This window comes from Dipodomys spectabilis, unplaced genomic scaffold (genome assembly GCF_019054845.1).
Source record: "Dipodomys spectabilis isolate Male_0828 unplaced genomic scaffold, ASM1905484v1 ptg000528l, whole genome shotgun sequence".
Lineage (NCBI taxonomy): Eukaryota > Metazoa > Chordata > Mammalia > Rodentia > Heteromyidae > Dipodomys > Dipodomys spectabilis.
In genome coordinates, this window is record NW_024871205.1 from 579,046 (window position 1) to 602,599 (window position 23,554).

General features: G+C 54.8%; 1 protein-coding gene across 5 annotated transcripts in view; it reads left to right on the forward strand.

Moving 5' to 3' along the window:
* The window catches only part of Tenm2 (teneurin transmembrane protein 2), a 634,115-nt gene that overhangs the window by 547,863 nt on the left and 62,698 nt on the right, over window positions 1-23,554 (forward strand). For 3 of the 5 annotated variants that reach the window (XM_042670218.1, XM_042670217.1, XM_042670221.1), the window contains 3 exons: window positions 2,623-2,817; window positions 7,040-7,240; window positions 8,882-9,094. In XM_042670218.1, the coding sequence (XP_042526152.1) occupies window positions 2,623-2,817; window positions 7,040-7,240; window positions 8,882-9,094 (609 nt within the window). The remainder of the gene's footprint in view (window positions 1-2,622; window positions 2,818-7,039; window positions 7,241-8,881; window positions 9,095-23,554) is intronic. The other 2 variants (XM_042670219.1, XM_042670220.1) reach the window with 2 other exon arrangements.

Consider the following 23,554-nt stretch of genomic DNA (forward strand, 5'->3'; position numbering starts at 1 on the left):
CAGCCTTAGACCTGGAGAAGCAAAGGGGCAGGAGCATCAAAGGCTCTAGATGTGGTTTTGACCAATGAGAGCCAGCTGTGCCCACAGCGGGGGGGGGGGGGGGGGCGGGGGGGGTCTATTGAACTTTGAACTCTCTGCTCTAGCTGGTTCCGACACCCTTCCAGGGTGCTGGAAGTGTGGCCTGTGGGCACACAGTGGGATGACGTGTCTTTGTCTTTCCCTGAGGGAATGCTGGGGCATTGGCTTGCCGTGTCTCTGGGGGTGGGAGGTGGGGGATAGTTCCATTACTTTATCTTCCAGGCGTCCACCATTTTATCCCAACCCTCTCTTTAGTTCTCAGAGATCATTTGGTGGTGGTATGTGTGTGCCGGCCTGAGTCTTGAACTCAGGGCCTGAGTGCTGTTCCTGAGCTTCTTTTTGCCCAAGGTGAGCATGCTTACCTACCTCGTGAGTCACAGCTCCACTTCTGTTTTGCTTTATTGGTAGTTTATTAGCCATAAGAATCTCACAGAACAGACTTTCCTGCCCGGGCTGGCTCCAAGCGGTTAATGCCCTGTTCTCCGCCTCCCGAGTTGCAAGGATTCTCTGTAGGAGCCACCGGTGCCCAGCCTCAGAGATAGTCTTTTCACAGGGGAAATCTGGGTATCCAAGAAATGTTAACCATCTCGTGAAAAAATCCCACAGCCAGGCAAATGACAAGCCGAGGTTTTGAACCTGAGTCTGACCACTATCCAGCCCTTCCTCTTTCCACCCATACCGTATGTACTTAGTTGTCTCTATCCTGTCCTTGAAGAAATAATACTGTCGATTGACGGTCGTCTCTGCTTCCCACAAGGACACGTCTGGGCCTCGCAGATGATGACATTCTGGGTTATGTTCCGGAATGAGTTAAGTCTCCCCAGAGGGGAGGAGGGAAGGTAGCTTTGTGCAGAGAGCCAAGACACCGCTGTGTTTGGGGGTGAGGGGTGGGAGGTGTGCATCTGGCATCTGCTAGCCCCAGGACAAAAATGAATTCTCCAGCCCACCTTCCTGGTACCAGCCAAGGCAGCCGGTGCTGTGCCCAAATTTACCGCCCGTCTGTGCTTCTGACCACACTTGCAGCAAACGCCCCGCGAACACCCTGACAAACGGCGCCGCTCACCGTGGAGGGCAGCTCTGCCCTGACTGACTGACTGCTTGCTTTTCTCCCTGAGTAATTTAAAGTAGGTCACGTTTTAAATTTGATTTCCCAGGAACCTGGTTTTGAGTAAAACCCAATCTTCCCTCTTCTAGACAATTCCAATTTTTTTCCCCATCACTTGAGAAGTTGAGTAGGAGAGTTTTATTATGAGGGTTTTTTTTAATCCTGATTTTATTTTTATCAACTAATATGGGCAATAATTACTGGCTCCTTCCTCTTTCTATGCACCCCTTCCCCGGCCTTTTGGGAGGACAGGGGAGGAATGTTGCAATGTGAGTCTACCTCCAGCAGACCGCCTTCAGATCAAAGGAGGAGGAGGAGCAGCTCAGGGCAATCAAGAGAAGGGCTGAGGTGGAGGGTTGGGTAGAACTGGTACCTAGTTGGGCTGCCCTGCTGGCGAGCTTTGTGCAAGTTCCCTAAGTGGTCTGCACAGGGATAAGGAGACGTAGTTGTAGCTCAAGGGGAGGGAGGGGACGAAGAGAGGGAGGAGGAGGAGGAAGAGGAGGAGGAGGAGGAGCAAGAAGAGGTAGAGGAAAAAGAGGTAGAGGAGGAGGTGGTGGAGGAGGAGGTAGAGGAGGAGGTGGTGGAGGAGGAGGAGGTGGAGGAAGAGGAGGAAGACCAAGAGGAAGAGCAGGAACAGGAAAAGGAGGAAGAGGAGAAGGAAGAGGAGGTGGAGAAGGAAGAGGAGGCAGAGCAGAAGGAGGTAGAGGAGGAAGAAGAAGAGTAAGAAGAGGAGGAGAAAGAGAAGGAAGAGGTGGAGGAGGAAGAAAAGGAGGAGGTGGAAGAAGAAGAGGTAGAGGAGAAAGAGGAGGAGGCAGAGAGGAAGGAGGTAGAAGAGGAGGAGGAGGAGGTGATGGAGCAGGAGGAAGAAGAGCAGGAGGAAGGGTAGAAACAGGAGTAGGTGGAGGAGGAAAAGGAGGTGGAGCAGGAGGAGGAGGGGGAGGTGGAAAAGGAGGAGGAGAAGGAGGAAGAGGAGGAGGAGGAGGAAGAGGAGGAGGAGGAGGAGCAGAAGGAAGTGGAGGAGGAGGAAGAGGAGGAGGAGGAGGAGGAGGTGGAGCAGGAGGAGGAGGAGGAGGTGGAGGTGGAAAAGGAGGAGCAGAAGAAGGTGGTGGAGGAGGAGGAGGAAGAGGAGGAGGAGGAGGTGATAGAGGAGGAAGAGGAGGAGGAGGAGGAGCAGGAGGAGGTGATGGAGGAGGAGGAGGAGGAGGAGGAGGAGGAGGAGGAGGAGGAGGAGGAGGAGGAGGAGGAGGAGGTCGCCCTCAGGAACTGGGCAGAGAACATTCTCCACCCTGCCTCACGGGGAGGTGAGGTCGTGAATGTCATTTCCGTGGTCCGTTGGAAGGCTGCAGCTGGGTGGTGGGGAGCCCGGCGGCCCTGCCCGACACGCCCCCCAGCCCACCCCGGCCTCCCCGGTGACCCGGTGTCCACCTTTGGTCTTGCAGCCGCCTGCCCGGTGCTGTGCAGCGGGAATGGCCAGTACTCCAAGGGGACGTGTCAGTGCTACAGCGGCTGGAAGGGCGCCGAGTGCGACGTGCCGCTCCACCAGTGCATCGACCCCACCTGCGGGGGCCACGGCGCCTGCGTGGACGGCAGCTGCGTGTGCTCGACGGGCTACAAGGGCGAGCACTGCGAGGAAGGTGAGCGGGGGCCGGGGGGGGGCGGCGGGGCGAGGATGGGGGGGCGCCGCTCGGGGCTGGCCAGGCCCCAGCCTGGCAGACGCAGCCAGAGGACTTCAAACCCCCGGCTTGGTAGATGGACAGAGGAGACAAGGCCTGTGGAGATGGTTCTGGAAATAATACTATATTTTCCCCTTCTTGACAGGTAGAGACCCTTTCTTTCTTGTGTTCTCCCCCCCCTCTGACTCTGTCTCTCTGTCTCTGTCTGTCTGTCTGTCTCTGTCTCTCTGTCTCTGTCTGTCTGTCTGTCTCTGTCTCTCTGTCTCTGTCTGTCTCTCTCTCTCTGTCTCTCTCTCTGTCTGTCTCTGTCTCTCTGTCTCTCTCTGTCTGTCTCTGTCTCTCTGTCTCTGTCTCTCTCTGTCTCTGTCTCTCTGTCTCTGTCTCTCTCTGTCTCTGTCTCTCTGTCTGTCTCTCTGTCTCTGTCTCTGTCTCTCTGTGTCTCTGTCTCTCTGTCTCTGTCTATCTCTGTCTCTCTGTCTGTCTCTGTCTCTCTGTCTCTGTCTGTCTCTGTCTCTCTGTCTCTGTCTCTCTGTCTCTGTCTGTCTGTCTGTCTCTGTCTCTCTGTCTCTGTCTGTCTGTCTGTCTCTGTCTCTCTGTCTCTCTCTGTCTCTCTGTCTCTCAACTGCTCACTGTGCCTCTGATGCTTTCTTGCCTCTCCCCTTCTTTTTCCTCCTTCTCTCCCTCCTATCTCCACCCCCACCCCCCCGCCTTTTCTTCCTGCTTTATTTAGAGTCCTCTGGGTTGGAAATTCCTAGCGCTGGCCAGAGAAAAGGAACAAGATGTCTGGAGCCTCCTTCTTCCTCAAAGCTGGAGATGCTCTGCTGTTTATCTTATCATTTCATTCATTCATTCATTCATGTATTGCCAGTCCCGGGTTTTGGACTCAGGGCCTAGACGCTGTCCCCAACGCCTTTAGCTCAAGACTAGCACTCTACCACAGTACCACTGGCTTGTGTTTTCTTCTGAGTGGTTAATTGGAGATAAGAGTTACAAGGACTTTCCTTCTCGGGACTGGCTTCAAACCACAATCTTCAGCGCTCAGTCTCCTGCGAGGATGACAGGCGTGAGCCTCGGGTGCCCAGTTGTGCTCATTGTATGTTTTCGGTTCTCTGTGGTTGGTTTGCTTCTACTCTTCTTGGTGCTCTGAGATGCACAGGCCCCTGTGTGACTATTCCCACGAGATCCAGGACGCCGGTGGAGAGCCGGCAGGCGTGGAAGGCCACGGTGGAGGGAAATCACGGTGTCTCCGTCCAGCCACACCGAACGCAGGCAGAGTGTCTGTGCGGCGGGAGGGCTGGGACCGAGGGGCAGGGGTGCCTGGGAGCTCACGGTGTGTGGCTCCCCTCTCCCCAGCATGGGGACCCACAGGATGCCATGAACCAAACCCATCAGGGGCATTACACTCTGAGACCGAGAGAGCAGAAGGAGGCCGGTCTCAGGGTCCGCTTACTCCAGCTGTCTCCTCCAGGAGAATAATTCAGTACAAAAGTCTTGGAACCAAGTCCTGTACCAAGTAAGCAAGGAGACACAGCTGCCACACCTTCCTCTCTGTGTCTGCCTGCCTGTCTGTCTGTCTGTCGGTGTCTGTCTGCACTCTCCTCTCTCTCTGTCCTTCCGTGCTATGGTCTTTAGTGGCCCAGCAGGTGCTTCTGGCCATGTAAGGAGCAGCCTGGCACCGCCGCCAGGCAGTACGGACCTGTCTACTCTCCACCTCGGTCCACTCCTGGCCCTTAGCACGGAGCCACTCGGTCTGCCATAGCTGAGTGTCTCCGTCCCACACCTCTCTCCCCGCAAGATGTCCCAGGGCACCCACACAGCCCCGGCAGATTTCTCCCTTGGCATGGATCTGTCATCAAACCAAACCAGTGGTGATGACCGAGGAAATCCTGACTTGGTTACCCTGCTGGAAAGATGGAATGATTGAAAGAGACAACGCTGCCTTTGCCGAAAACTTGGCAGAGGCCACTTCTTCAACAGGAAAGGTTACAGGGCGTGAGGAACATGCTGGAAGAAGGGCCTGGTGGGAGACTCCCCCCCCCCACCGCAGGGAAGACAGGGTGTCTGGAGTTTCCAATGGGTCCCCGACTTCCCGCCTCGGCAAGCTGGTCTTGTTTAAATGTTCAGAGTGAACCAAGCCAGCCACCCTTGCGATATCTCTCCAGTGATCGCTCTTACCCCGGGGGATGCATGCGCTGCTGGCAAAACAGGAGACATCATCATACAGCCCGGACCAGCACTTTATCTCTCTGTGATGATGATTATTAATTATTTCTCATCGTCATCACAATCATGTTCTAGGAGAGGTGACAAGCAAGGGGTGGGCTCCTGTTCTGATTGACGCCATCCGTGTTTTCACATCACTGCATGGCTGGGTCTTTTGTTGTTGTTGTTTTTTCAGAGACACGGAATGTCGTAAACGTAATTCAGGATTCTTCAGGGGTCCCTGATCTATGCCTACTGTTTATTTAAAACACAAGTTCCTTGACCTCCTTGTTTCAGGCTTAGGGAGAGGAATCCCATTCCCCACCCTCCTTTTGTCCAACCCAACGCAGGACGCACGGCTAAATGAGTTGTCCTGATTTCGGATGCCGACGGCCGGCGGCTGGAGGCCTGAGTGGTAAAGCCCGGCTGTCCGCCGTTTCAGTACAGCTGTTTTTCTTTACGAAGATTCTCCAATGTCGTCCATGGTCCCTGCTGCCTGGTGAAAACTTAAAAGGGATATGGCCACCAGACAGCCCGTCGGATGACACGGATGACACGGGGGCCGAATTTAAAATGCATGGTGAACCTGCACCTGTTGAAGTTTGCGTTCCGTTATTCCAGCAGCGGCTGTGAGGATAAGATCCCAGGCCGGGAGGGGCTGGGTAACAGATCCACTGGTGTCTCCCACCGGAGAAAAGAAGTGCTCCTCTTTCTGGGCTTTGTAAGTGGGGCTTTTGAAGACATACTAGCAGTGTTCTAGCATACATTTTTTTCTACTTTCTTCACACCATAATGGAGGATGGAAAAGAGAATGCTAATTTATGTGAAAGAAAGCTCTCTCTCTCTCTCTCTCAACCTCTCTCTCTCCATCTTCATCAAATTGTCATCTCCCTTTTCCCCTCCTCTCTTTCCTCTCTTTTCTCTCTCATGTTACTTTCCATTATTTTATTTCATCTTCTCAAGGAAAAAAAAAAGAAGAAAAGATGACTATGATACATTTTTTGAAAGCTGCTAGCTCCTGGCACTTCACCAAGCATTTTAAATGGCTAATTATAGGTTGAGAGCAATCTCTGAGAAAGTAACACACAAGATAATTTTGTGGATATTTTCTGGAGTTTTATTAGGAATGGGGACAGACTTTTTTTTTTCCTTTTTAGGAAAAAAAAAGAAAAAGGAGCAGAACTCCAGGATTTCCTTTAGTAAAAGAACCCGAACCTGCCCCTGTTGAAGTTTGCCTTCCATTATTCCATCAGTGGCTGTAACGATTAGAGCCCAGGCTGCACGCGTGTGTGCTGGGAATGGGGGCGTGCACGTACATGCCTCGCTGGCACCGGCCGGTGGAGGGAGGCAGGCTTCCCGGTACAGAGTTCTCGGGTTCCAGCTCATCTCCGTATCGGCGTAGACTCAGCTGCCTAGGGCGGCTGCAGAAACCTCTGTTCTCGCTCGCCCTCTTCAAGCTTTGGAATTGGGAGTGTTGATACACGGACGGCCTCTGTGTTTTCGATTCTGTCTTTAAATTATCTTCCCGCAGTCGCGCAGAGGAGCCGGCGTTGCACAGAGCAGTTCGTGGGTGCGAAGCGTCGTACCCCACATCACCCCCTTCCGCACCCTCGCCCATCCCTCCCCTCCCTCCCCTGCCCTCACGCTAATGAACGTTGCAGGATGGACATTGGATTCTTGTCGGCAGCTTCACTCTGTTCATCTTCCTTCATCCGCCCCCTTGGCCCCACCGCGCGCCCTTTCGAGCACCCCATTCCCGGTGGTTTCTTTTGCTGGACTTCGGGGCTCTGTATGCAGACACGCTGTTAGAGCTCTCCCTTGACCTGTGCTTCGGGCGGCTGCAGGCGTGTCCCGGGCTGCTCCGTGTGGTGGGCTGTCGGTAGGCCATGGTGGGCACCGACCCCGTGCCACCCCGGTCCCCCCCTCCGGCCTTCCCCCCACTTCCCTTTGGTGATTGGCGCCCCTTTCTGTTCCGTTTCAGTCGACTGCTTGGACCCCACCTGCTCCAGCCACGGCGTGTGCGTGAACGGGGGTTGCCTGTGCAGCCCGGGCTGGGGCGGCCTCAACTGCGAGCTGGCGCGGGTGCAGTGCCCGGACCAGTGCAGCGGGCACGGCACCTACCTGCCGGACACGGGGCTCTGCAGCTGTGACCCCAACTGGATGGGCCCCGACTGCTCCGTTGGTAAGCCGAGAGGTTTCGTCTTGCTTTCCCAGCCCGCGGCAGGGGCAGGGCGGGGGGGGGGCGGGGGCCCTGCGTGGGGGATGGGGCCTCCGGAAGCCGCCTCTCCCCCCCACCCTTAGCCACGGGGGGGTCTGTGAACCCCGGGGCGCAGGCCGGGCCCACCGCATGGGTCCTTGTGTCTCATGGAGAGGAAAGCTCGTGTTCGCATCGGAAGGTTTCCTAGCTCCCTCGAGGGAGCAAGGCTTGGGTCCAGACACACTGAATAGCAGGGCCGGTAAAGCAGGAAAGGAGGGAGGGGTCCCCGGGGGCACGGGGTGATGCCGTCAGAATGCTCCGCGCCACCCCAGTAACGGGAAAGTCACCAAGCCGCACGCGCGCACGCGGCACACACCACTTCGTTTCCCTACCGTTAAAGCCCACATGTCTCAACCCCCAAGTGACCTTAAAGAAAATAAAACCCGCAATGTTCAGCAGGTGGAGCCCGGCCCGGCCTTCCCCGGGTTGGTCACCGTGCAGACCGAGCCCCTGACCCGAGCAGCCAGCAGCCACGGTGACACCCCCTTCCCGGGGCGGGGAGACAGCTGTCACAGGGCTGTGAGGATCAGGAGGGGAGTAGACGTGAGGGAATAGACAGGGAAGCACAGTCGGTTACAACGGGGCTGTTCGGGGGCGATCAGCCCGCTTGAATCTGCTTTCTTCCCTGGTGCTGGCCCCCTCTGCAGAGGATGGGGTGGGGGGACGGGCCTAGGCCCCCGCTGTGCTGCAGAGGAGCTGCGTGACTTCCCGGGAGTCACCGGTCGTACTGGGCAGCAGGGGGCCCCGCCCCTGGGCGTGGCCGGCCACGCCTCCCTTCCTCGTGGGCTGCTGAAAGGATGAATGTCTGCCTGGTGCTTGTCCCCGCGTGAGAGGTCTGGAAGGCCAGAGCGTGTATATCTGTCTGTCTGTCTCCTCCCTAGACACAAAAGGCTTTGAGCTCCTTTGAGAAAGAGGCTGTGTAAGGGCAGTGTCAAGGCCGCGGTCACCATGCCTCCGAGGTGAACGGGAGGTGTGGGGCGCTGGCAGACTGGGAGAGGCGGGGTGGAGGGGCCGGGCCCCACCACACTCAGTCAGTCCCGGCTCTCAGAGCTCTTCCCGGGTGGGACCTCTCTCAAGAGTCCGGACTGCCCAGCGGATGGGAGAAGATGGATGTGTGAGCCTCACTCCCCTAGTTTCTGATTCACTCGGTCCAGCCAGGGCATGTCATGCTGCTGGCCCCCATAACCCTTCTCCGAGAGCCAATACTCTAATAAGAAAAACTGTAAGACAGCCAGGGGCTGGTGGCTCACTCCTGTAATCCCAGCAGCTCAGGAGACTGAGATCTGAGGATCTCAGTCAAAGCCACCCAAGAAACCGGAAGCGGCGCTATGGCTCAAGCAGTAGAGAGTTAGCCTTGAGCAGAAAGAAGCTCAGAGACAGCACCCAGGCCCTGAGTTCAAGCCCCAGGACTGGCAAGAGAAAAAGAAAAAAGGAAACCTCAAAACGTGCACCGTGAATGAGCGCTCGGCCGAGCTGAGCCACGGGGCCTGGGGCTGGGCCCGCGGCCTCGGTGGAGGGGCGGCGGGCGGCGGCTGTGTTGAGCTGTAACCCCTGTTTTTCTTCCAGAAGTGTGCTCGGTAGACTGCGGCACACACGGCGTCTGCATCGGGGGAGCGTGCCGCTGCGAAGAGGGCTGGACGGGCGCCGCGTGCGACCAGCGCGTGTGCCACCCCCGCTGTATTGAGCACGGGACGTGTAAAGATGGCAAATGTGAATGCCGAGAGGGCTGGAATGGTGAACACTGCACCATTGGTAGGCAAACGACAGGCACCGAAACAGGCACATACTGCTTTATTTTCATAAATCGTAGATCGATAGTGACGGTCGCGCGTGCTGCCACGGGCTGTTCCCGCAGGGACACGCGTGCTTCCCCCACCCCCAATCTTCTGCTGCTTCTCTAAATCTCCATCGGGCTGGGGAGCCTGAGGGAAAGCTGGGATCCTCCCTGGAAGAGGCTTTGGCCTTCCTTCCAGGATGCCAGATTGTGAAGAAAACAGACCCAGCCAGATCAGAAACCCCCATCCAAACTGCTGGCTTTGGGAGTGGGAGAAATGTGCAAGCATGGGAAACAGTCAGTGCTACAGGTTAGAGCACCTGTTCATTGTCTCTGAGATCTGCTAGTCTGCCCTGGTCAAACGCTCTTCTGACTGGCAGGATCCAGCCATCCTTGCCTGCCAGTAGCGGATTCTGAGGTCTGAACCTTTTGCTGCCATCTCGTGGTTGGCTCCTGACCCTGCCATTTTCAACACCATTATCAATGCCTCCTCCTCAGTTCTTATTTCACTTACTGCCTCTTTATAGAAGCTTCTTGACCAAGAATTTCCTTTTTTAATTTTTTGAAGGTCACCTTCTTTCATGAGAAGCAATAGTTCTAAAACCAGGTGTGGTAGCACATGCCTATAACCCAGCTGGAGGCAGGAGGATCGTGCCATCCAAGCTAGCCTGAGCGAAGTAGCCATTTTCAGGCCAGCTCTAGCTACAGAGTAAGATTCTTGTTTCTGAAACCTAAAAGTAATTGGGTTGCATTTTTGCTTGGTTGGCTTTGCCTAGGATTTTGGCCATTATTGTAGCATTCTGACTTGAATGTTCCTAGTGGTCCCTTTGGCAGAAGAGGGTGAACGAGTGCTCTGGGGTTTCCCGTCTCTCTCAGAGAGCTAGAACTGCATCGTTTCCTCCAGTTTCTGCTCTGGCCATGTGGTTCATTACATCCTGGGCACCATCACAGGCCACGCTGCCTGGTTTCCAACCAAACAGCCCTGTGCCCCTCGAAATGATCTCAGATCCCAGCAACTCTCACCCCCAAAATCATAGCTCATCCACCCAGAGAGAGACACGAGGTGAGGAGTGTGCCCAGGGCTGACTGCTGAGGTCAGACTCAGTTTCCCATGCTGTTCATTGGGGTGACGACGCAGAGCAACAAGTGGGCAGACTCTGCATTCCATCTCCATCCAACTGGGCACCCGAGAAGCAGCGTGCCAATCCGGGCCACAGCAAGAGCACTGGGACCCTTCTGGGACAGTCTGTTGGCAGTGAATCGTTTTCCGAAATCTCTCAGTGACACTCCAGGTCCCGTTCCCCCCTCCCCTCTCCCCCCGCCACCCACCCACACGTCACCTGCTCTCATCTCCAGCCCCTGCCAAAGCTGAGGCTTAACTCATGAGACTTCCAAGGGAGAGGAGGGCTACATAGGCCCAAGAGCAACGCAGTTCCTCCCATAGCTAACCCTCTCCATGGCTTCCTGTCGACCTGCCTTTGCAATTAGATGAGGATTGTTCCCACCCTCCCTGCCAATCAGCAGCTTTGGAACAGAAGGCTGCTTCCTCTCAGTTCAACCCATCCAACCTCCCCTCCTTGCCTCTCCCCTCCCCAGGGGAGGTAAGGGACAGAGTTTCTGTGCCAAAATGAGGCCTGCTAGGGTCAGGTTCCCCCACTACTTACATCCCGTCTTAATAGATTAGGGGGATGGGAGCTAGCCAACAGCAGCCAGGGTTTCAACCTTGAGGCCTGCTTTTCTATTTTTCAAACATTAGATAGCCAACAAAAGGTATTTCCTGGCATGTGGCAGTTCTGCGGAATGTAAACATTGGTTTCCGTTGGTAAAGGACAGCATCCTTCATTTGCTGGTGCCACGTCAGCCTCCACAGCATCTCGGTGCTGAGGCTCAAGGGCCCACAAAGCCTATTTGCTTTCTGGCCCTGTGTAAATGCACAGAAAGTGGCTGAGAGTCTCTCCAGTATCCAAGTGAGAGAGACAGACAGACAGACAGGCAGGCAGACAGAGACAGAGACAGAGGAGAAAGGTGTTGCCATTGAGAAAAGGCATGACCAGCTATGACTTGAAGGTCATCGGGAAAGTCAACACAAATGCTGCAGGTGGCCCAGAGCTGGAGAGGAGAGAAGACAATGGGAGAGGAGACACAGCTCTGGGGTCTTTGGAAATGAGGGGGACAATGACGGCTTTGGTCTTGGATTGGATATACGGCCAGCGAGAGAAGCCAGGCTCTTTGGTCAAGCTGATCTCAGTGAGATGAGTTGACTGTTGATTCTGCAACCCAAGCGCGTGGCTGAGTGTGTCACGCTTCCGTGAGCTGACGCCCGTGAGTTTCGAGGGGCGTCGAGAAAGTGCAGTTTTATTTGTCATAAAAGCTCCAGGATGGAGAGGGTTTGCAGAAGTCCCGGACTCGCAATGATGATGGCTTGTGGCTTCAGGGTATGTGCTGCGTAATTTATGAAGCTCGTGATTGCCAAAGCCCATTCTTAGGAGAAATTGGGATGCCGAGGTTTTATTAGTAGGATGTGTGACTTTTCCTCCTAGCTTTTTTTTTTCCTGAGGTTTTCTAAAATTAAAATTAGAGAGAGAGAGAGAAAACACCAAATGTCCCTTGGTTGGTGAGATTTGCTATTGGAAAGCTAGAGAGATGTTTGTACGTGCATAATTGCTTCTTATACTTTTCCACCTCTGGCCCCCAGAGCTGTTTCACGGATTTTAGTGTTTTCGTTTGAACAGACACTGCTGTCATTTCAATGAAAGTAAATGCCACCATTTACAAGTCCAGCATGAGTCCCCTTCCTCGGGGACCCAAACGGTCAGAGGAGAGGCGGGCCTTTGGCTCTCGCCAAGCAGAAGCTCAAATGCTAGCTCTTGCAAATAGAAAATCAACACGAACGAAATGGCATCTAGTCTATAAACAATGCCATGGGAAGTTTGGGGGGGGTGCTTGGTGTGGGGTACCCAGGTTGTCTGTGGCTTGGTTTCGTGAGGTCACTTTCTTGAGGTCATTCAAACAATGAAACGAACAGTTTACATCAGGTTTCTGGATTCGCTGCATGGTGCCTTGTACTGCTAGAGGAGGGTTCATTCTTTACATGTGATCCTAAAAGGGTGCTTGTGGCTATGTGCTCCGCCCCATGGCCTTAATCCCTTCCTTAATTCAGGGGATTTACTACAATGAGAGCAGGCAAAGCAAGCATGAAGGAGCTGTGTGTGTGTTGTGTTGTTGGGTCAAGAGGCTAAGAATCTCGGTGACTTTGGATGAGGCTCTCCTGCACTCTGACACCATGAGGTGTGTCTGTGCACATGTTTTGCCAGTAGAATGGCCAAAAGAAGTGGGGGAGGGAGCCCACATTCCTGCAGTTAGGGAGGGGGGAGAGAAGCAGAAGGTTCATGCCTTCCTGCTGCACGTGGCTCTCGGTCCAGGGACGCACCACAGACGGACACCCGAGGAACGGTTCCGTGCCTGGGCGGGGAGCGGCGGCTGCTTCGGTTATTCCAACCTGTGTGTGTTGCCTGTGTGGTCCCGACCTCTGTGCGTGTCCCGCGACTGTGGCATCTCGATTCCCAGCACCCCTCGGGAGCCCAGCCGACGACCTGAGTGTATACCGAGAGCCAGAACTGTTTTCCTTCCCTCCTCTCGCGCTGGGCCCTTCTATTTTTCCTCTTTAATTGGTTGGGGAGAGAAAGGGGTTCTTGCGATGTTAATAAGGAAAGTGAATCTTTACCCAAGGTAAAAGCAGCCGGGCGGCGGCTGGATGTGCTGATTAACTGACTGTCACCAGATGCACTCGGGGTCACTGTCCACGAGGGACCATGGTCTGGAAAAATCCAGAGCCAGTGGGGAAGAAGAGGACGATTAAAATTAACCAGTGTCTGGCTGGGGGCCTCCCCGCCTCTGCGTCTCCTTCCGAGTTACGGAAACTTTTCTTTTTCCTTCTTTTTTCCTTCTGCTTGGCACTACTGTCCTTGGACCTCTGAGCTTTGGTGAATGCGGCGGGCGGGAGGGGAGGGACTGGGGGGCTGGGGGGGCCTCTTCACCAGGCCTCATTAATTAGCCTGCCCCTCCTGAGGGGGGGGCTCTTCTAAAAAGTATCCCCACAGTTACTTTTGGGGTTTTTTATTTATTATATTCATGTATTAGCCTTTCACCGTTAGAGATTATAGACAGATGTCCACAGAGAGATGGTTCTCTCTCTTCCTGTCACTTGACCAAACTATGAGCCAGGTGGTGTAGACCAGAAATTTCCTCCCCTGGAGGGCCTGGAAATTCTCTTCCGGGCTGGATGGAGTAGTCCGTTCAAGGTTCACGAACCACACTTAGAACAAAGACTGATGAGATAGAAGTTATAAGGCACTGTGAAGAAGAAGAAGAAGAAGAAGAAGAAGAAGAAGAAGAAGAAGAAGAAGAAGAAGTAATAATAGGAATAAGAAGGGACACATCTCGCTTGTAATGAGACTCCTATCCTCGGAAGTGTTCGCTCGCTGTCCCAAAGGAGAGGAACTCTGGGAAGGTGGGGGACGGGCTGCCCCAGGATGACGTCCGGGGCGTGGGTAGTGTGGCAGACACAGTGACAAGGCCGGCGTGGAGTAGCGGGAAGCCCCGTGTGGACTTGTTCTGAGCACACGTCACTGGGCCGTTCCACCATTGCGGACTTGGCTGGCCTCGTGAATCGATGCAGCAAGAGTATGGGTGACGCGCTGCCCGCACACACGGCAGGCGGTGGCCGCCCGGCTCTCTGGGAGCGGGAACAGATGCTGTGACGGCAGTGTGAGTTGCAGCATAGGACCGGGAGACGCCGCTAGTCCAGCCACCCGATTCCCCGATCCAGCGTGACCCAATGTGCACGCCACAGGTGTTGCTCGTTAGACAGCCCGTGTGCTGGCACACCACAGTCAGGTGACGGCGTCTCTGTGCTGGTGGAATGGCCGGTGATGCAGATTTCCCAACTCTGAGACAGTCTTGTGGGATTGCCATAATCTGTGGTCTCTTGTGCTTCGTGCCTTGAGAAAGAAGACTTCGCCGGAGCGAAGAACTGAAAGAAAAATGTCTTTTTTAATTCTGAAGAAAGACTCGAAATTATTAGAACCTGAGGAGAAGCGAGAGTTAGACTAAGAACCAGGCACCAGTGACTCACGTCTATAATCCTAATCACTCAGGAGGCTGAGATCTGAGGATGGCGGTTCAAAGCCAGCCAGGGCAGAACAGATCCAAGAGGCTCTTATCTCCAATTAGCCCGTGAGAAGCCAGAACTGCAGCTCAAGAGGTAGAGTGCCGGAGGAAAAGGCCCAGCGCTCAACCCCCAGTGTGCTCACACACACACACACACACACACACACACACACAAAGTAGGACAAGGAAGATCCCAGACTTAAAGGGATACATACATCAGAATACAATCTACTGTGGCACGCACGAGCTCTTACCCAGAGCCAGGCCCCTCCCAAGCCCTCCAGGCTCAGAACTCCCCGTGTACCACATCAAAGGCTTTCAAGATGTCCCACCCCTCTGTGTCTGACTCCAGGTGGTGTCCTGAACAATAGCTTGATGGTGCAGTAGGTTGTCTGTGTTCAGGGCTGAAGTGTGCCATGCACAAACCTCCAGCCCCCCAAAACTCAGACCCCAGGGTCTCTGTCTAGGGTGCCCTAGGCCAGCGCGACGTATTTTTCCCTGCTATGCAAATATCCTTTAGTGAATAGTATTGCAGAGCTCTTAAAAATACATTTTTTTTTGGGGGGGGGGATGTAACTAGGCCGTCAAACTCACAATAACGTAGGTGTTCTTGCTTGGAGGGGGGGGAGGGGGTAGCATTATTAGGCCTGAGCAAATTTAAAGAAAGATATTAAGTAAATAACAGCGCCAATCCAGCAACTATCACAAAGGCACTATGTGGCTGCGTGCAGGACGCCCGGATGAGAGACTCTCAGAGTGCCGTCCACGCGCAGAGTTGTAGCCCTCTTGCGACGGGGCCTTTTTCTCTTCTGCGGGGCAGGTGCGTGTGTAAGCGTGACCCGGGTCGTGACATACTTGGTACTGTGCCAAGCAGGAAGCTAGCACGTGGTTGTCTTTGCCAGCCTCACCTGGTACCTGTGCAGAAGGGCAGGAGAGGACCCCCACATCTAAAGCATTTCCCCACCTTCCTCTCCACCCCCGCCCACCCCCGCCCACCTTCCACGTGTGAAGAGGTTTCAGGCATGTCACGGGTCACCATCACCCACCATCCATTTCCAGCACCTGTGCTGCTGTCATAGTGCTCTGGAGAGAAAGAGAGACACGGTGCCCTCCCCGGAACTGAGTCTGCTTATGTCACCGTGGAGAGTGAGTGACTGGGACCTCCTTGTGAAATCAGGCTGCGGCTGGTTCTTCCACGCAGCCTCTGGGGGAGCTGAGGGCCTAGGAGAATTCACTGTTAAATTATGGGTCTTTTATTCTTATAATACGTGCATTTTTCAAAAGGGAGGAGCACTAGAGTTTCTTTGTCGTGTTCTCTGGAAATCCTGGTGTTGCTGGATAGGAGAGCGCTTCCGCTCTTTCCCACTGTTTTGTTTTGTTTTGTTTTTTTCAAATGAGAGACGTTCTTGAGAAGTACGGAGGGGTGTCCCGTCCCTCTGGGGAGGTGTGGGGGCCGCGGAGGGCGCGGCTCGGAGGTAGAGCAATCACCCCGGCTTACGCACGCACCGCCCGGCATCCCACCCAGCAGAAAGAAGGCGGGAGGCAGAAAGGGAAGGGACAGACTGGGATGGGAGGGAAGGGAAAGGGAAGGAAAGGAGGAAGGAAGGAAGCAGAGCAAAAGAAAGGAGAGGAGGGAGAAAAGGGAGGACAGGGAAGGAAAAGGCAGAGGAGAGGAAAAGAAGAATAGGAGGGAAGAGGGAACAGATGGAAGGGAGGAAAAAGGAGAAAGAATCCATCGCGTCTTAAAGACTGCTCCCTAGCCAGCGTTTCTGAGGGCACCGTGTCCTGGTCCCTCTGAGTTGTTCCTCCCACTCCTCCTCGCCCTGGGCTCTGAGCTTTGCTGGGCCTTGGCTGTGGATGTCCCGGAGTAGCTCCACAGACCCAGCCTGACTGGGGAGCAGCTGTACAGTGCCCTTCCTCCCTCCCTCCCTCCTCCCCCCCTCCCTCCCTCCCTCCCTCCCTCCCTTCTCCCCCCCTCCCTCCCTCCCTCCCTCCCTTCTCCCCCCCTCCCTCCCTCCCTCCCTCCTCCCCCCCCTCCCTCCCTCCCAGGCTGCCAGCCATCAACCCTCATCTATCCTACAAGCTTTTTTTAGGATCGCTCCTTTTGAGCGCATATTAATCTCATAAAGTAAGGAAGAGGGGGCTATGATAAAGGGAAGGAACCCGTGCAGAGCACCCCGTACACAGCGATTCAATTATCACAATGAAACCTATTGTCCTATTAATGTATGCTAATAAAGAAAAAGAATTTTAAAAAAAATCTCAGCACCGGGAGGAAAAAAATAATAGTAATGGGTCTCATTGTGATCTTAAAAGCCTTGCCTCTCTTACCTCTGGGAAGTAAAGTACAGCCAGGAGCTGTGACTTCCGCCTGTAATCCCAGCTACCTGGGAAAGTGTGAGACAGGTCAGACTGAGCGTGGAAGCCGCCTTACCCAGGAAGGTTGATAAAGTTTCATCTCAACCAAGAGCTGGGCACAGTGGCACTTGACTGTCATACCAGCCGTGGAAGAAGCAGAGAGCGGTCCAGACACAGGCCTGTTTCCACCTCGATAATAAACCACATCTACGGGTCATTCCAACCAGGCCTGCGGGGGCAACCGTGTCCACCTCGGAGCGGTTCCATTTTGAGTGTTGAGGAACATACCGAATAGCAGCTTAGGAAAAAGAAACAACGATAACTTTTGTTTAAAAGTATTTCATCATAAACAGTCTCCAGATAATTAGAGCGGATTAAATTACAAGGGAAGATGCCTTCCGTTAATCTTTCTCCTAATTAAAACTCTAATTAAAACTATATCCCTAGTTTTTAAGTAAAGTGGGGATTTTCGTCGTGATCGGGGAGGGCGGAGGGCCATCTGGCCCTGTGTGATACCGAGAAGTATCGGCAGAGGAGTGAACGGCTCCGGGCCGGCGTCTCCCTGATGGTGGAGGTCCTGGAGGACGGACATCCAGCCCTGTCACCCCCCCACCCCCCTGCTGCTGCCACAGGCCACCACCCCCCCACACCCCCGCTGTGGTCTGTGATACAGGTTGAGCCTCAGCACACTGCAGATATGGCTGACAGCGGATATGGTTCTCTTCCTCAGAGGACATCACTCTGGCAGGAATTTATAGGCCGATCTCAGCGAGCCGTGGCCATCTCATACCAGGAACAATTCAAGCCACACACGGCCCCACGTTAGCTTCTCCGGGGGCCCTGCCGGCCCTGACGGAACACACACAGTCCCAACCCTACACGTCTGTCGCGGTAAGGAGCATTTCTGTCACCTCTCCTAATTCCTGACTCTTCCCAAAAGCGATGCTCATCCCCCCCACACACACACACACACACGTACACACTGTCACTCCAGGCATTTCTAGAAAATTCCAAGGCTCTTCCTCCCCCACTAACCATTCATGACACCCAGCACCAAGTAGTTCAAGCCCCAGAGAAAGCAAGGGCTAAAGTGCCATTTGAGAGACAGAGCCCCATGGAACTGTTGGACAGGAGAGAATTTAAAGAACTCAGAGGCTCCTGGACCATGCTTTCCAGGGCCAGCAGCAGCAGCAGCAGCAGCAAATCCCTAGTCAAATTATGAATGAACTTGGTGAGGGAAGTTGACGCAGACAGGTTACTCCTTTCGGGCTGCGCAGGAAGCGATGTGCTCTGAGAAGTGTGCATTGCATCTCTGTATTCCTCAAATAACGTTTTAACTTCCAAAAGGACCCCCAGGCGGCCCTGCATGTGTGTGTGTGTGTCCAGAAATAATGTCCCAGGGGTTGGAGAACTACTTGTAAGAGTACAAAATAACCACCTCACTGGTACGCAGGACATGTCTCCACCTCACTGTATCCCAATACGTTAGTGGGCGATCGATGGTTGGACGCTCCTAAAGGCTAAGCAGATGCTCTCTCCAAGGGCGAGGAACTCAAGGCAGCGACGTGAGCCTTGCACGGGGGTGTCACCAGCAAGCAAGGACACCATTTGTCTGTAAAGCACAGGTACCACTGATGGCTGCAGTTCAGCCCTGGAGAACAAAACCAGATCAGAGCTATCGGAGGTGTCTGTGGTGAGAAGCTAGCTTCCCCTCCCCACCCCTCGCCCCGTGAATCCACGGGGTCCAGGCAAGTTCCCAACCCGCTCTGCACCGAACTGTGACTGCGAACTGGGGTGTGGCAAAGGAGATGATATTATCATCTCAGACAGAGGTAAAAGTAGAGGGCAGAACGGCAGTACAGCTCGAAATGCACAACACACATGAAGATCCGCCGGCTGCACGCCGTCGCTTCCCCCCCCCCCACACACCGGCCCTGGTGCTCAGCCCAGAGAATGCAACCTCTTCCCCGTGGCTGGCTACTGACCCTCTTTATCGGTACTTTATCATCGCCATTCTTGGTGTGTTCAGAGATGGTGGGGGGACCGGGGGGGGGAGGGGGGGAATGTGTGAGGAAATGTGGAGCGAGAATGTTTCGTGCATGAGCATCTGCAGTCAGGCAGGTCGGCCTGCGGATCCAGCCCCCATCGCTTTTGCACATCGGGGTGGCCGGTGATAAGTGTGTCAGCCTGATGGAGAAGCTTCTGGGTCTGCCGTCTCCACGTCGTACGGTTGTAAAAGCCCTCCTTCGGTGTGAGACGCTGAAGGCGGCGCTTGATACTCTAGGATGAATGTCACCTTAGTCATCAATCATTAGCATCTGGCTTCACACTTTGCTGCAGTTCCCCGGGTGCCTTCGTGGAAGGAACAGTTAAGAATCCAGTAGGCGGGGCTGGGAAGGTGGCTGAGTGGTAGAGTGCTTGCCTTGCACGCATGAGGCCCTGGGTTTGATTCCTTAGTACCACATAAGCAGAAAAAGCCAGAAGTGGCGCTGTGGCTCAAGTGGTAGAGCACTTACCTTGAGCTGAAGAGCTGAGGGACAGCGCCCAGGCCAAGAGTTCAGGCCCCACGACCGACCAAAAAAAAATTTTTAAAAAGAACCCAGTAGGTAACAAGAAAATGGGAGGAAGAGAAGGAAGGAGGAAGGGAGGAAGAGAGGGCAGAAGGAAGGACAGAAACATGCACAGATCAGGGCCCGATGTTCTAGAAAAAGCCTGCAGAGCTATCCCTCCTGGGCTTACCCTCCACCTGTTCCGCTATCCAGAAGTTGCTCCGTTGGGATGGACAACCTGACTTCCAGTCATCTAAGAAGGGGTAGCGCAGGAAGGGAAGCAAAGGAAGGGATACATAGCAAGCAGCTAGCTGACCCCTCATCACCAGCATTAAGAACCAGAGAGCCATAAGTTCCTTATGGATAAGAACCATCTACACACCATCCACGTGATAGCTGAGGTCTACACCTCCCGAGCACCATTCCCTCTCAGCAGCCACACAGCCCCTACTCACAGAGCACTTATTGAGTGCCTACTGCGTGCTGGTGCCACACCAGGTGTGGGTATCTCTGGGGTAGCAGGGCAAAGGAAGAGAAGGTTCGCAGCTGGGTGGATGGCAGTGTGTGGTATCTTTGCGTCCTGTCTGTCTTTCTCCCCTGGGCCAGTCTCGGTTTTACTCTGCACCAGACACACCCTTGGAGTCACACCTGTGGTTTTGGGAATCCCATTGGGTTTGTCCTTCAACCTTGGCCCAAGGTCATAGCTTCCCAATGAGAGGGGGCAGGCTTGAATTTCCAGCAGACGTCTGGGCATTCACTTGTGATACGGCGTCACTGCACACGAGACGGAGCCGGGTATCAAACTGTGCAGGTGTTACTTGTAAGTGTTCATATTTCCAGCAATGGAGGAAATGGCGGTTAAATCCAGTAAAAACGGCAGCTCATGAAGAGTCGATGCCCCCTCCTGCCTCTCTTTCTCTATCTTTTAATCCTCCGTGTATGGTACAACTTATTCCTACACTCGTTAATTAAATCTCATCTCCTCTTAGCTCCGCCTGCATGTTTATGATGCAAATCCCTGTGCACTCGCCCTCTAATTTCGTTGTGTTATTGCTCGGACATCTTCAAGAGGAGACACTGCGAGTTTGTGAGATGAACGAGCGACACGGGACAGGGAGGGAAGGACAGGAGCCAAGCCCTCTTCCCTCTTTCCCTCTGGCAGTCAGGCGGTGGTTGGGCCTGTTCTTCTAGAAGGGAATTGGCCAGAGTTGGAGAAGGGTGACATGCTCAATTCAAGATCTCTGTTGACTTTGAGGCGAAAAGAGGGTGGGCAGAGCCTGGGGAACGAGTTGTGAACTCAAACAGCCCTGTGAAGAGCCAGGCCTCGGCAGGGCACGTGAGTGTCTGTTAGAATGGAGAGTGGGAGAGAGGGGAGTGGGCACGGTTGGGCCCGTGAGCGGCCGTCCATGGAGGACAGATGTGACCCAGCCTCGGCTGAGCGCGGCCGTGGAGAATTACAAGGCTAGGACTTCCAAAAAACATGCCGGTTTTCTTTTTCCTATGGAGGCCAGAAATTGGGACTCTCGTGAAGTAAACTTTACGCTCCCAATGGTCAAATACTGGCCAGTATGGAAGCTTGCATGCAAATGCCATCCTGACCATTCAAACAACGAAGTCCAGGGGAGCCCCCTCCCCGCAGCGTGGCCACCGGCATCTGCCTGCAGGCCGGGGCCCTGTGTGGAACTAGCCAGGCATCTCTGCCTGGGTGGAGACCGGGACACACTGACCCGTGTAGGATGCCCAGGCTCTCCTTGGTGGCTGGCTTAGGCGGAGGGAAAGCCCGGCACCGTGGTCCAGCGGGGGGATATTTGCGCTTACATGGTGGATTTTCTCCGAGGAGCTCAACAGCCTTTGTGTTGTCTCAGTCACCGTGAGCAGCGGCCAGCGAGGGCGATCCCCGGGCCCAAACCCACGGCGACACCACTGGCAATGAGTGTGGTCCCTTCCCCGCCTAGCCGACAGACAGGCAAGCCTTGCGTCGCCACAAACCGAGCCGGCGACTGCTCCCTGTTCTGTGTGTGAGTGTGTACACGTCTGTGTGTGTGTGTGTGTGTGTGCACGCCCACCTGACCTCTGGACAGGCCCTGCATGGCACGCTATGCCCTTCACCACACCAGTCCCTGCGTTGGTCATGGGTCGAATGCCATCCTCCGAATAGGCTCGTCTTACTCCATCTGCAAGTCCCCGGACTTCCAGTTGGGTAGCTGCGTGCGGCATTCAGGATACCTGCGGTCTTGCCGACAGTGCCTATGAGTTCTTGCTGCCCCTGGGGGAGTGAGGTGGGGGGTGGGGGCGTACCATTGTCCCTTTCTCTCCCTGGGACTGGATTACAGCTGTGGAATTCTCTGTCTTACAGAGGTGCCGCGCATGCTCTCTACAGCTCCGGTGCATTGATAGGAGTGAAAAAGGGGGCTAAGATCCCACGGGCCCAGAAGGACCCGGACACGAATCTTCTCGAGTTGCCGTGGCTAGTGCATCTGGCAGGCAGCTCTCCTCTTCCTGCCATGACTAGGGGTAGGGGTTTGGCTGCCCAGCGTGCCCATCCTGCTGCTTTGTGGGGCATGGAGAGGAGAGACACACTGTCTGTCCCTCTCTACTCAAGGGGACTCCTTGGGATTTGCAGGCGTGACCCCGAGAGAAGACTCGAGTTCAGCAGTGTAAACGTGTTGACATTTTCCCAGGACAGCACAGCACAAGTATCCCCCCTGCCACTCCCAGCCCCGGCCCCAGCCCCGGCCCCAGCCCCGGCCCCCACCTCCTAGCTTGCTTTGCTCTTCCTCCTCCACGGTCTCCGATCAGGCCGCTGGGTCCTGGGAAGCGTTCCCAGCATGGGCCGGGCCCGCGGTCATCTCGGCCTCTGCATGTGAGCACACCCTTCCCGGGGAGGCCAGGCACGGGTTCGGGAGTCGTCTGGCTGTTCCGAACGCAGGGGTCGGGAGGTAACTAGGCTGAAGGAGCCACGAGGCGGTGGACACACAGCCACCAGCCTCCATCTGATCCCGCCATCCGGGACGCCCGGCTCCAGGGTCAGGGGCAACTGTCTTTCCCCTAAGGGTGCAAATTCTAATGGTCCCGCAGAGGATGATGGGAAAGTCCTCACCCAGCTAGCTGGGACTGGGACCGGACTGAGCTTCCCAAACCCCGGCACCAGGCATTTAGCTCTTCCCGCGTAGATCAAACTCCACGGTGAATGTTTTAAAAGTCTGTAGATGAACAGAAGCCTGTGTGCAGCAAGCACCCGCTGCGTGCTGCCCATAGAACGGGGGAGGAAAGCCGCACAGACGGAGCATCCGCCCCCTATCTTGTCAGGTTAGACCCCGATGGCACGGTTTGCAGACAGCTGGAGCGGGAACTCCCCGTGGAAGTCTGCCGGACTCTGCCCACCGTCGGGGGCAGCCAGAGCCCTCGGCCAGTGGTGGCCCTTCGGGAGCCCCGCGTTCCCACGGTGCACCCCCTCGGGTCTCAGGAGACGCAGAGCTGAAATTCCAGACCAGCCATGTACCTAGCCGGGCCATCCGGTCCCTTCCAGCAGTGTCCCGCTGACCTCCACGCTCCCAGAATGGCTCTTCACATTCCAGTCTCTCTCCTATCACCAACGAAGTTATGCGAAGTGACACAACTTGAACATATTTCCCAAGCAGTAAAAGCAAGCAATTGCAGTGTTATAAAAATCGTGTCTTTTAGGAGACATTAAAAATATTACTGGACCTGGTGAGCAAGGCACACCGCATCACAGCAAGACTGAGCAGAAGGAAAGAAGGAAGTAGAGCCCCCCCCCAAGAACAGTTAAGGCTGTGATCTAAGGATTGGGGTTCAAAGCCAGCCCCCGGGCAGGAAAATCTGTAAGACTCTTATCACCAATTAACCACACACACACACACATACACACACACACACACACTCCCCTGCCAAAGAACTCAGGATGCAGCAAGTGTCCATTGAGCCCTGGGCCGACTGCTCTCTCCGCTCCACCCACCTGCAGAACCACGCCGGGCCAGGCAGGCAGATGGATGGACAGACAGATGGGACAGACATCTTCATAAATACCAGGCTAATTCTTAGCGTCCCTTTCTTGGTTGTAAAATACAGTTCTGGGTTCTGAGCTAGCCTAGAAAGATGACTGGCTGGACCAGCCGAGAGTGTCCTTTTGAGTGGGGGGACGTTCAGACGGGATGTTCAGACAGGGCGTGGGGAGGGGGCAGTATCACCCCAGGACAATGGTCCTAGAAGAGGCGCAAAACACATAAGACACATCCACGTAAGGTGTACACGGCTATGCACATAGGTACGATACAGTCAACCTACCAGTGGGTTTGAACATTTCACAATGGGGAGGGAAGTTCTAAGGGAAACAAAAACAATCCTGGGAGAGAGAATAAAACAACGTTG